Genomic DNA, 13,170 nt, shown 5'->3' on the forward strand with positions numbered 1-13,170 from the left:
AGAGGTGGCAGGAGTAAGGGAACCACTGGAGCTTGCTCAATTAGATGTGCTGAACACACATTTTGGGTTTATCAAGAGACTAGACATTGGTGAGTCTTTCAGGATCTTTCCCTCAGTCCCTCATGGCTAAGCGTAGCTTTTCTGTTGGGTGGCAGAAGAATACCTGTGGCTAAAAAGACGCTCAACTGTTGCATTTTAAAGAGAGGATTGCTTGGGCAGAAAAAGATGGGCAGCGAACACAGTTGCTTTCACCACTGAAAGAAACAGCATGAGCTTTGCCAGTGTGTTCACCTGGATAACATTTCCTCTGGCTTTTATATTTTATGTAAAAAACTGTGCACATCAATATGAAATCACGTAGGTCACTGGCTCAGAATAAAGGCTGTGTCTGAACTTTCCACTTCATCTTTGGTTATTACAATAGAAATCACAGCCTTATCTGTTTTGTGATTTAGTGAAACAAATAGGCATGTTTATTTCTTGCCTGCTTAGTCAGTACTGAATGTCACATAGCACAAGGAAAGTAACTTCACACTTACATCTTTCACCACATACTTCTCCAGATTCTCAAGGGTCTTTTCCTTAAGCGATCCCTGAAATAGAAACAACAGAACCCAGTGAGGTCATGGAAACTTATGATGTAAGAGACAACAAAGTAATGCCAACTTTCACACTTTAAAATGCTGTGAAAGTACAAACCAGGGCGAATCTGAACCAGTGACTCTAGAGATGAGAGGCTTTGAGTAGCAGGGACCATCACAAACTCTGTGATCCATCGATTCCCTCACCATGGTAAATAATCCACTTCAACAGCATTTTAACCCTTTCAGAAGGGAATACAATAGAAACAAACAAAAAATAGATTTGCCATACCAAACAAGACAGTTAATGACCTGTCTCCAACACTGACCATAATGCTTTAGTCAAAGGCCAACTCCAACATGTATCACACAACACTGCATAAGGAAAGAAAAATAGATTCCTGACTTCTGCATGGGTAAATAGACCACCACAAGTACAACTGTGAGCAGAGTTCTCCTGTGATGGTTCTCCATCCCACCCAACAGACTGCTTGAATGAGGGAGAACAAGAAAATCAGGTCTTTAACCATATGTTAATGCTCACAAAATTATATTCTGAATTTGTTCACAAGAGTGTGCAGAAGATGAAATGCTGCTCTCTAATTAGAGAACAGCTGATGTATTTCTCTCTTTAATGCAGGTACTTTTTAATGACATAGGATAGTGCCAATGAAAACAATTTGCAGTAGAATACTGCTTTAATAATTAGGACAATGTTCAAGTTGTGGACTTGAAGTGCAAATACCCTCATGGCATCACGCTCTAAAACCCATGAATTACAGTACAAAAATGGAATCTGGGCACAAGAAAAAGGAATAGGAAGCCAAGCCAGATATGTTCCCATACTAAGAGGGCAGTTTAAATCTTGACTTACTCCCAAACAACTGCAATCTATGATTTGCTCACTAGGCGGCAAAGCAGGGCCCTTGCCCAGAGGAGGCAGAGAACATCTGAACTCAGGAGTTACAAACCAGCCCCTCTCACCCAGTTACAACCATACATGTCCCAAGGAGTTCTTGCAGTCACCTTGTAATGAACCCAGTCAACAGCATCTCTGACATCCTGGAACATACTCCTGAAGGACATGAAGAGGTCTCCATCCTTAAACCCCGTTTCACAGCTGTGAAGAGACAGAAGAGAGATTTTAGCATACAGTCACAGCAGGTAAGAAACACACTAAGGAGCAAGTTCAAAATGCTGTTTGGAGCTTGTGTTTTCATCCTGCCATCATGGTTTCTTATCTACTACTTTACTGAAGCTCAGACTTGAAAGAAGTAACCGGAGTTTAACAGGAGCTGCGTGCTACCCAGGAATGTCTGTGCCTCCACAGCAGTACCACAGCTTTCTGCAACTGTAACTCTTACTTCTCACCCACAGTATTACAAGAAGGTAAAAAGTCTGCAGAAAACTGCAAAAATGCAGTTTGCAGCATTTTACAGAAGATGAATAGTACTGAGGGAATAAACAGAGTGGTGTCCTTTCTCCCTCTTTCCAGCACTAGAGAAGGGAGTGTCATGGAAATCAACTAAATGTAATGCTGCTGAGAGGAGGAACTGCTTCTATGTTGCACACTTAGAGTTAACATTAGAAATTAAAATATACTCTGGAGGTATCTTTGAGACAGCCATGACAGCTTGCATCAGAAGAAATCAAGAAAGATTACACAGACCTGTATTTATTATGACAGCAATCATCATGCCTCTCCTGAGAAAAGGTACTTCACCTGATGGACTGCCTGCATAAAGAGTCCCTCCACTCCCAGGTGAAATCCCATTAAACCTTTGCCTTCTACTCACACATATGCAAAGACGACCCATCACATGAGGTGATAAGCAGCACAGCAGCATTCACATCTGCCAGTTCAAACCACAGCTTGTTTTATGCTTATACGTTTCTGACAGCAAGGTAAGTACTCATGCTGCACAAACAGCCTCTTACACCACACTGAGCACTTCACCTCTAAGTGTGCAATGTTCTTTATTACAACATGAAGCACTTGTGGTAACCATCTGAGGAAATTCAGCCTTTCAGTTACCAGTTCAGACATGGCTCCAATGGACACAGGTTCAAAATGAACTGAGTGGTGCCTGTGACCATGCTGTAAAAAGTCAGCAGTCCTAGAAGCTGCCCCAAATACCAGTGTCAGTCAGTATGTTGGTACTTATGTACTCTGTGAAGGAAACCTTCATAGCCAGCCTCCACTGTACACACAGATCAACTCATCACCACTAAATTACAGGAAGCCTGAGCCTTCCCCCACCAAAACCACTTGAGGGGCCTCCACTGATATTAAGAGCAGCTCCATCTGTGCTGTATTGCTCCTGTATAATATAGTAACAATCTTACTGTTCCATCAACACCTCAAAGCGGAGGGAATACAAACCTCGTGTACCGGTCACAGTTAGTAAAGAAATCCACCAGGCAAGCCAGCAGGTAGGTCTCTGCAAGGAAAGAGAGGGAGATTATAACACAAGGACAACATCATACAGCCACCTAACTCTGGGCCTTGTGCCCAAAGGAAGAAAGTTCACGTAAAAAAACCCAAGCAGAAAAGCAGAGTACGACATCAGCAAAGCTTTACTGGCTTAAAGGGCACAGAAAGAGGACTGTGTTGGCTCACATTAGACTCACCTGGTAGATTGAATAATGTGTTCAAAATGTAAAACCTATCTGTGTCATCTCTCTGGATAAATTTATTTGGATATTGCTCCCGTGTTTCAGGCCTGAGAATAAATAAAGTGGACAAGAGTGAAACCACAAAACATAACAAAGATAAAAAGTGTTGACCTGCAAAACAGAGTTGTAGTGGGGTCTACTAACCAAAGTCTGCTGTGCTTTAATCAACACCCAGCTTCCCCACATGCACTGCTGGCACAAGAGCAAAAGTGCATCCAGGGGTATTCCCTGGGACACTCTGACTCCAGCAGAACCAGGACAAAGCCCTCATCGCTGAGTCAGCAAACTGAGCAGAGCCCACACAGGGACACACAGTGGTCCAGAGTCCACAGCTCGACCTTAAGCCCCATGCTGCTGGCTAGGAGGATGCTTTAAATCATCTGCACTTTCATTGTTTGCTCATCTTAAACTCTCCCCCACTTTCCATGTGCTGCTCTCCACTCCCCCAGCAGCTTTCAGCCAGGGGTGTGCAGGGCTCTGCTGCAGGAGGCTCGCTCAGGGCCCTCTGCAATTCATCAGCAGGGTGGCACTGACTGAACTCACATCATTATTCTGGTCTCCTTAATTTCTGCAGCTTCTAAAGACAACTTTAGGCTCAAAGAGGAACTTCAGTGCATATACAAGGGCTTTTTTCTAAATTTTGGAGCCCTGATGCAAGGACTTAGAGGCCTGCAATGACTTTGTCACCCTGGGGGCCCTGAGCTTGCCTTGCCTTCCATTCATATGCCCCTGCAGCAGGAATGTGGGAGGTGGGATTTGCTGGGACACATCAGGCACATGGCACTGCAGTCCTCTCTGCTTCCTAAAGCACCTTCTCTGGGACAAGAAACACAAGCAGCCAGGGAAGGCTGCAGGAGATGGCATGCAATGCTCTGTTCTGACACCCTCAAAGGTCAGAAACACAAAGGGATAGAGCAAGCTTGTTCCTACCCCAAGCCAGCTCAGACTTTCTGAGCAATGGCTGTGGAGCTGACAGCCTCATGGGGCACAGGTCCTCATGCAATGGCTTTGTCTTGACTGACAAGCTGCTGACATTAAACTGTGCCAGGGCAGGTGAACAGCCCCTGGATGATCCCATCAACTCCTCCCCACAGCACACGTTCTTCTACGCCCAGCACACTACAGATGTGCCTGTGGTGGCACAGCCCTTTCCCTTGTAAACATCTGGGCTGTTGCTGTACCTGAGACCCTCATTGCATCCCCATTTAATCCTGGAGCTGCAGAACCATCAAAACAGCATCTGCTGTTCATAGAGTCCCTGAGACTCCTTATACAATGGGTGCCCTGAGGATCATTGACGGAATAGAGTGTATTAAGTCAAAAAGAACAGCCAAGAGTCTGCACTCACCCTCTGAGGAAATTGAAGCCATGTGCACACACTAGGAGGTTCCCATAGGCATCAACTTTCAGCAGATTTCCATAGTGGGTGTCAAACACCAGGCCTCTGTTAAGAAAGCAATTTAGGATATGAAGAGGCAAGTGCATCAAGGGGTGACCATTTTAACAGCAGCTAGAACAGCTCTAGAACAGCTTTGCTCACTTGGCATGGGGCATCTGAAGGAGCTGCTGTTATGACACAGATGGGGTCCCTACTTTCCCTTTCAGCTGGTGGCAGGTGAGCAATCAGAGCCCAGCATCACCAGGTGGGAGAGACACCTGACCTGCTCCCCACTGCTCCCAGAGTGTTTAACCCGAGAGGCTCAGCTGTGCACCTCCCAGGGGAGCTGTGGGCCTCCTCCACAGGGTCACACACCTGACACCTCTGTCGGGCTACAGGGAACAGTAAGGTGTGATAAAGGAATTTCTCTCCTCTTTTTCATGGCTCTGTCACAGACAAAGCCAGATGGGGCATGTAACCATGGCACAAAATGCTTGGGACATTCCCAGTTCTGACTCTGGCAAAACTCAGTTATCTAGCAGCTTGCATCTGGAGAACGCAGCCCTCCCACAGAGACATCCCTTCTGTCCCCTCCCTGAGATGAAGCTGGTGGATTTAACAGAGCTCTCATCACGGGTTTGTGAAGGGCTATGCCTTGTTACAGGCAAGGGCAGAGCCAGCAGCAACTCTCGGTTTAAAACACACTGAGAGGAGGGAAGGAAGGAGGCTGCCAGGCTGAAACTGGAACAAACCAACAGACCCTCTGGTCCAATCTTTTGTAAAGAAACTCCAAAGGAGTCAAAGAAGCAAAATCCAGCAACGGCACAACTGGAAAGAAGTTAAAGGTGCAGAGTTAGATCAAAAGCTTTGTTCAACACAAACAGTGCCCTTTTTACCTCTCCTACCAAAAGACAAAATGTAGGAATTTAGTAATTTTGCACCATTAACTTAGCACAAAGTTATGAAATCAAAAAGTTACTAAATCAAATGCTTTTGACATTTGATTCATCTAGACAGGTGAACTGGATTGGTCCCACTTTTATTCTTGTTAACTGTCAGCTTGATTTTCAGGATGTCTTACGCACCAGGACATTACTAATTAAAATCATTACAGAAAAGAATTCTGAGACATCCCAGCAGCCTCTTGGACAGTAATGTCTCCTTCTCCCCCTGATCCTGATTTCATTCCCAATCCAATTGTGTCTCTGCTGTCTTTGCTTTGAAAAGCTATTTCTGGACCATGTTTTCAGCAGGGTTCTTTTCTTGGATGCTCCCTCTTTGCTGGCAAGGATTTATGTGTGCAAAGGCCCCCCACATACTGGATTAGTCTTCTCCCTTCCCCATGATCTGTGGCCAGCCACAGGCTTCACATCCACAACTGAAAACCTGGCCTCACGTGTCACCTGTGAACTCCACAGAACAAGTATTTGAGGCCTCGAGCAGGTGGGGTCAGTATCTGTTAGTCATTTACCTGGTAGGGAACGCAGGATCATACACAAAATTGAGCAGCTCATGAGGGTATCCAATGGAAACTAATCTTTCTACGGTCAGGTCAAATCCAAGAGATTCGTATTCAGGGGATTTATACACTGTACCAAGATGAGATTTCAGTTAGAAAATTTGAAGACAGCTATGGGGTTAAACAAGAAGGCAATTAAAAGTAATGTACCCGTTCTCCCTCCTCCCTCCTCCACATACCATTCCCTCATCCCCCAGCCCAGAGCGTGGTGGAATTAGCTCCTGCCCCAGGGCTGCAGCAAAGCAGAGCTGCAGTTTGAATTTCAGCAGCAGAGTGCACCAGATGAAATATCCATCAGTTTATCATAGCTCTCTGCATCATGGAAAACATATTTCAAACAGCAGCTCCTCTCCCTGCAGTCCTGTTGGGCAGATGCATGAACACTCCCTGTTCCACCTGCTCCAATTGGGTTTTGGTTTGCTGTGTTTTTGCAAAGCCGATAAAGAAACCAATAAATTGTGGGAACACATGTATTGGAGGTTGGAAAGGCTGAAATTCATCACTTCTGTGCTACTGTTACTGCTCTGGATACAATCCCAAAGCTTAGTATTGCTCCAGATTTCATCTCAGGGGAATTAATGTTTGCTGCAGACTACGTTAGCTTGAAGGTAGAGCCGTCAAGTTAACATATGATTTGTTTGTTAATAACACCATATGGTACTGTAAAAATCTGTTCATTACTACCCTTGTGCATCAAAATGTGGCTTTTTAAAGCAAGCTCACCGCTCTCACATGTCAGAGGAGCTGCTCACCTGGGACACACACCTTCCCTTCGCTCCATGCAAAAGAAACAGACTTGTTCAACTAAGCCATTCCTATCATGCGGCCTCTCTTCTTCCTGCGAATGACCTTCCCATGTACTGAAAATGTTACTGTTTAATCAGATCATTAAATTCCCTCTAAAAGGCAATCAGGACAGATGGAAATCACAGGGTTTCTCTGGCAGTGTGTTTACGCTCGCTGCATGTCTGCAGAAGCCCAGAAGATAAGGGGCTAATGTGCATGTCTCAAACACTGAGACAGCTGGATAGTCATGAAACTGACCAAGGACTGTTGGTACTAACAACCAGGGATTGTTGGTAATAACATGTTGTGAGAAAGAACTGGATGTGGCTGGAGAAGGGGGCTATGTGGAGGTAAGGGCAGCACTTTTCTGGGACAAACATCCTTGTTCTGGAGATAAGCACAGCACAGCTCGAGCGCAGGAAGGAGGTCGAGAAGTGAGCATGGACTGTAGGGGGGAGATCAAGACCACCCAAGACCCTCCAACCCATTTTCAGAAAGGTCTGGAAGAATGAAGTACACATGGCAACTGATTTCCACAGAACGCAAGAACCCTGTTTTCAAGGTGGGGAAAACGTTATCTATAAAAAGATACCCTCACAAAGCCCAGGCGTGCGTGTGCCCCAGGACATCCCATCAGCTGGATCAGTGCTGCTGCCAGGACTGGTGATCTCTTTTTCTCACTTTCTTCCTTTCTCTCTCTCTCCCCCTTTTTAATTCATCTCTTTCTCTCCTCCCTTTTACCCTACCCTTTTACTCAAACCCCACTGCTGTGTGCTTGTAGTAGAAGGTCAGGGACTAACATACTGATTTTCCTGCCAAGTGTAATTTATTAATAAAACTTTATAAGCTTTTGTGGACGCTCTGGCTTTTGTCATTCCTTTTGACCACAAGAACCTACAAATCTTGGGTGCTCCCTTCCCCTTAAGAGTGGGATACCATAATGTTGCTGTCTTAAACTGGTCGTAACATAAATAAAGACAATAAATTGACTGCAATGAGGGTTACCATGGGTTCAATGGGTCCAACTGCCTCAAACACTTGAATATTTCAAATTTAGCTGAAAATGTGCAAGTTATGCAGTAAACTCATTAGAAGACAGACTGCTTTTCCTAAGAAAAATCTAACACATCTGTGGGCCTCACAATATATATTAATACACATTGTCTATACTGCCCAGGTAATCACCAGCATGTATATTCACTGTGGGATAAAGAAGTTCAATCTGAGAGGAGAAAGCAAAAAAAAAAAAAACCAAACAAAAAAAACCCTAAAAAAAAAAAGGCAAGGACTTTAGATGAAACAAGATTGTCAGAACACTGAGATCACAGTACCCATGACAGAGGGCTCCCATATCTCTTAAGAATCTAAAAAGCACCAGAATCCCAAGAGTTAATTTTCCCCATTAAACTAACAACATTAAGAATGTAAAAAGCAAACCTGTAATGGTCTTAAACAGATAACTAAAATCAAAAAAGCAGTTATCAAAATCTTCAAGCAATATTATACCAATGGCAAACATCAACAGCATGATACAACATTCAATGCACGTAGTCTTTTCTGTCCTTTAGGAAAGGAAGGATTGACTGAGATATAGATAAGAATAAGCAATCAAAAAGTACAGTAATGAAGAAAGCAGTGACTGACAAGGCAATTCTGGGGAGTGAGCTAGAGTTGGAGGGAGCAATAGGGAGTTAGGTGATGAACAAAATTGTGAGAGTGACATCAGAGCATCACCTGGAACACGGAATTCCTCTGATGCACGACAGTAAAGGCACTTCCCAGGGAAAATGCTTATAAGTACCCCTGCACATATTCTCAAAATGTGAAAAAGCTCCCTGTTATGTGAAGCAGACTCCAATCCCCCCCTCTGTCCATGAAGCTGCTGTACTCCTCCTTCTTTGCCTCCTGGGGATTTGACCACATTACCAACTTAATCCATAAAACATCACTTCCAAATAAAACATTTCTCCAAGGAAACCCTGCTCTTTCTGAACTCACCAACCACGGTGATGCTGTCCAGACACAAGGAACCTCAAGGAGCACACTGGCATCTCCTCTGGACAAGCAGAAGTGGTTCATCAACAGCTCCAGCAGAGCCTTTCCAGGGAAACTGGAGGGCTTTCTGATGAGCAATCTGTGTATCTTGTTAACACTCCACCAGGGAACAGCTGCATGGGACATGGGGTCAGCTGCTCACAAAATGCCCTCACTCGATTTCTTTCTGTATTTGCCTCTCTGTCTTAGAAAAAGCACCACAGACCTCCTTTCAACTCTCTAAGGAAACAAGCTGAAACACCATTAGGAAAAAGGCTGAAGAAGAGGTATCAACCTCAGCCTTCATCATCCCAAATCTCTGCTGAGGCAGTATATTTGATTAATTAGGATTAATCTAAATGTTTCTTTCGGGGGGACAGTTATTCCACGTATCTCTCAAACCCTAGATTTTGCTTCCTTGATGTCTCTTTGAATAAAACTAAACTCTTAGCTCATCTATGCCTCAGATCCCATCTCTATCTTTCTACTACTCCACAATATCTGGAAAATGAGAGCGTTCTCCTTGACACATGAACTAAACAGAGACACAGGAAACTGGACTTGTGAAAGGGACAATAAATGTTCTCTAGTTACCAGCATATTTACTGCTCCAGATAAACTTTCCTTTAATTAGACACACAGCTGGGAAGAAACTGAGAGCTCCCTGAGCTCACCTTGACAACACCCTACACCACAGCACTGGCTGCATCAACCGAACAAGCCACAACCCCCTGACATTTCTTGTAAGCCTGTTCAAGTAACAGGAGCTTCCTCTGGGCAAACAAACCATCCACCTCCTCAGATCCAGTATGGACAGGCTGACATCGCTGCAACTCTGGCAGCACATCTGGGGAAGATGCCCCAGTTACAGGTGTTACTAGATGAAAAAATTTCATTATTGTACTCAGGGCTTGTTGTTCTCTCTCATGTCTTGTTTACTTCAGGCAGCCATGAGGAAACAGAGTAGAAAGGACAGATCAATACTTTTTTCTGCAGCTGCATGATGAAAACATGTTTTAAACTTTGCTGGAATATCCCCTCCCTCAGACCTGGTTGCTGAATCCTGGTATCTCTGATGGAGATAATTTGTGTGCCATGGCAACATCATGAATTCAGCTATTTGCCCTGCAGTGTCTCCCGTGCCCAGCTCTTTCACCCACTTGAGAAGGGCCCAGTCTTCCTGCATCCCCAACTCTGTGACAGGGGAGGAGGCAGAACCACAAACACATTTTCACACCATCCTTGCCCAACACACATGGGATGACAGTAAAACCAAAGTACATGCTACAACTTCATCTGATTTGTTTTTCTTACTGCTTGACGGCCATGTCTCTGCCACCAAGCCAAGTCCCCAGCTCCAGAGGAATTGTTATTTTAATAGTCCTGTTCCATCACAGGCAAATGCTTCAGCAGCACAGGGCAATCAGCACCCAGTGCTCATGGATTATGCAACCAGGGTGGAAAGAAAACAACGAAAGGTTTTAAAAAAACAGAAGCCAGTTGACAGCATTGCAGCTTCCCCTTAATACCATCACTTGGCTTAACAATACACCATTAAAAGGTAAAAAGCGGTACCCCGGAGTGAACACTGCAAGCCTTCAGGTCTGTGATGAGTGCGGGCGTCCCTGACTGACACAGGACGTGCTAGGAGGGAAGCTGGTCTGGAATGAGCAGGGGTTTTGCAGTAAGGTATGCAATTCTCATGCATTTGTGTGGTTGTGTTTACCTTTGCTGCCAAGACACATACAATTTTATAGCCTTCCTGAAAAGGAAAAAAAAAAAAAAAGAAAAGGAAAAAAAAAAAAGCTCTCTACAGAGGCTCCAGCTTATGCAAAATGCTGCTGCCAGGATTTTAACTCACATGAGGCAGATGCAGATTCAGAGTGTCACTCCAGGCTTGACGGAGTTACACTGGGCTCCCCTGTTAAAGAAAAAAATCAGACTGATTTTAAAACTGCAACAGGTCTGTGCCATGTGGGACTGTGTCTGCTGGAGCTCTGTCCTCTGGTAAGCTCAGAAGCTGGCCTGGCAGTTATTCCAAATACACTTACAACTGATTTATAGAAGAGGCACAGCTGGTAATCGTGCATCCTGTAGGCAAAATTCTGTCCTCATAGCCACAAAGCAGTCTCAGATCATCAGCTCAGGGATAATTAGGAAGAAGAGGCTAGAAGCACATTGCCCAAGTGACACAAACCCTTCGTGTTTCTATCGGATGCAGAGCAACGAGTTCAAGAAAAGGTCTCGTGCTCTTTTTGGGGCTTTGCCATTATAGTCCATTCCTCAGTCAGTGACAAATTACTCCTTTCAGGACACTCACTTTCTTTCTCACCATAAAATGCCTGCTAGTGTCAACACAGGAAACTTGGGAGACTGAGTCAGGAGCTACTCTGGGAACCTGAGAAGAGAATTTTGCCCTACACCTTGAAGGTGCTCCCAATGAGAGCCTCGCACACCAGGTCAGTCTGTGGTGCATGTGTGCATTTAAATGTACACTTGGACATGCTTTCACTTGGGCTTTCATGGGCAAAGCACTGCAGGATAAACCAGCACCAAACCTGCACACAGAGCTGCAGTGCTCTCACTGGCAAGCACACACAGGGAGAACACCAGAGCTATTTTGCAACTTACAGGTATGCACAGAGTAATCAAGAATTATCTTTGAGATCCAATTTGCACTAAATACAACGCTGAACCAGTTGGAATGATGTTGCAAAAATGACGCACAGAAGTATGCAGACCTCCTGGAAGGCTTCTCTGAAAATAAACGTTTAAAGCCTGTTTTGTTTCAAAATGAATAGCTGAGAAAGGCTGAAGTGCATGTGATGGCTCTGCTTAAGCTGTGGGGAGGAGAAAGCCCTTTAGGGGCTGCCTGTATCTTCCCTTGTTTCTCCTACACACACAAATTCAGGCAGGCGAGCATCTCATTGATGGTTTGTTCCAGGGCTTGCCAACACTTCTTACAAGGTACTCATGGATCTTAGGAAAGAAGCAGGAGTTGAAGTTAAAATAATGACCCCTTTTTGCACTGCTTCAGTTGTCTCCCACTTGTGAGATGTATTTGCTGTCTCAAGCTGCACATCTGCAAGCCAGTCCTGCCTGCCACTGTATTTCCAATCACTATGGACTTAGTGCTGGTAAAAGCCCTGAATTGGGAACACTGACAACACACTGATTTCCCATACCACCCAGGCAGCTTCCAGGAAGCAGCTCCCCTTCGCCAGAACCCTCGTCTAGGAAGGGAAAAATGAGCTCAGGAGGTTGCTGCAAAAATAGAAACCTGCAGGGAGAGCAGCTCCTCCAGGCAGAGAGGCAGAGCCTGGACCACTAAACGATGACCTGAAGTATCACTCATGCCTTCCTCCGGGTTTTCCCCATCTGTTGCTCTCTTGTGACGCCCTACCACCTCCTGAAGGAGCTCCCAACCCTTCCATCTGCCAATTCCTCATCTGCCTCTCCTCCCAGCTGGAAGGCAAGAAGCAGCCCAGGGAAAGGTGCTTGCAATGCCCCCCCAAAACAAACCCACATTGGCAGGGCATTTCACGGGAGCAGCTGCTTCCTGCAGGTGATGCATCCCTGCTCTGATCCCTTGGGCACACACTGTCTCGACTCCTTCCCCACGCAGGTGCTGAGAGCACTGTCTGTGCTGCTGACTTTCAGGTGTCCAGACAAGATCAGTATTTCTTAAACTAGAGGTGATGACCTCCTCCAGAAGGGTTGCAAAAAGCTTTAACAAATACTCAATCTTCAGAAATGTTACCCGCTCTCTGGGCTCTCCAGAGGTCACACAAAGACAGGTAAGGCAAAATGTGGGCAGGTAATGCACAGGGTTTCGCCTTTTCTCTGAAGCACAGGAAATGCAGCCCAACTACTTTGTGTTAAGTCTTGAAGAAATGAAAGTAAAATAACTAAAAACAGGTTTTTTCAGTTGCTGCTTATTCTCCAGTGAGTCAGGCATGCAAATCAGGCAGTTGGGGACATACATGGGCAGGTGGAGAGCTGGTATCCAGATTTATGTGTCTCAGGCACAACATGCATAATTAAGCTTGTACAAATACATTTTTGAAATTACACAAACCTCACTTATAGAGCAGGATAAAAGTGCTGCTCTGAATTGCACCACAAATAAGTAATGCAAGTATGTATTAGGAATAGATTTCTATCAGTGTTGTGCTGACAAAAACTGCTTAGTTAAA

General features: G+C 44.9%; 1 protein-coding gene across 4 annotated transcripts in view; it reads right to left on the reverse strand.

The window, feature by feature from the left end:
• The window catches only part of NT5C2 (5'-nucleotidase, cytosolic II), a 53,249-nt gene that overhangs the window by 7,732 nt on the left and 32,347 nt on the right, over window positions 1-13,170 (reverse strand). For all 4 annotated transcript variants that reach the window (XM_042019234.1, XM_042019235.1, XM_042019237.1 and 1 more), the window contains 6 exons: window positions 6,107-6,224; window positions 4,606-4,701; window positions 3,213-3,304; window positions 2,965-3,022; window positions 1,608-1,701; window positions 540-593 (listed from right to left, as the gene is read on the reverse strand). In XM_042019234.1, the coding sequence (XP_041875168.1) occupies window positions 540-593; window positions 1,608-1,701; window positions 2,965-3,022; window positions 3,213-3,304; window positions 4,606-4,701; window positions 6,107-6,224 (512 nt within the window). The remainder of the gene's footprint in view (window positions 1-539; window positions 594-1,607; window positions 1,702-2,964; window positions 3,023-3,212; window positions 3,305-4,605; window positions 4,702-6,106; window positions 6,225-13,170) is intronic.

This window comes from Corvus kubaryi, unplaced genomic scaffold (assembly GCF_017639235.1).
Source record: "Corvus kubaryi isolate FWS band 111438036 unplaced genomic scaffold, C.kubaryi_AGA036_p1.0 138, whole genome shotgun sequence".
In the NCBI taxonomy this organism is placed as follows: domain Eukaryota; kingdom Metazoa; phylum Chordata; class Aves; order Passeriformes; family Corvidae; genus Corvus; species Corvus kubaryi.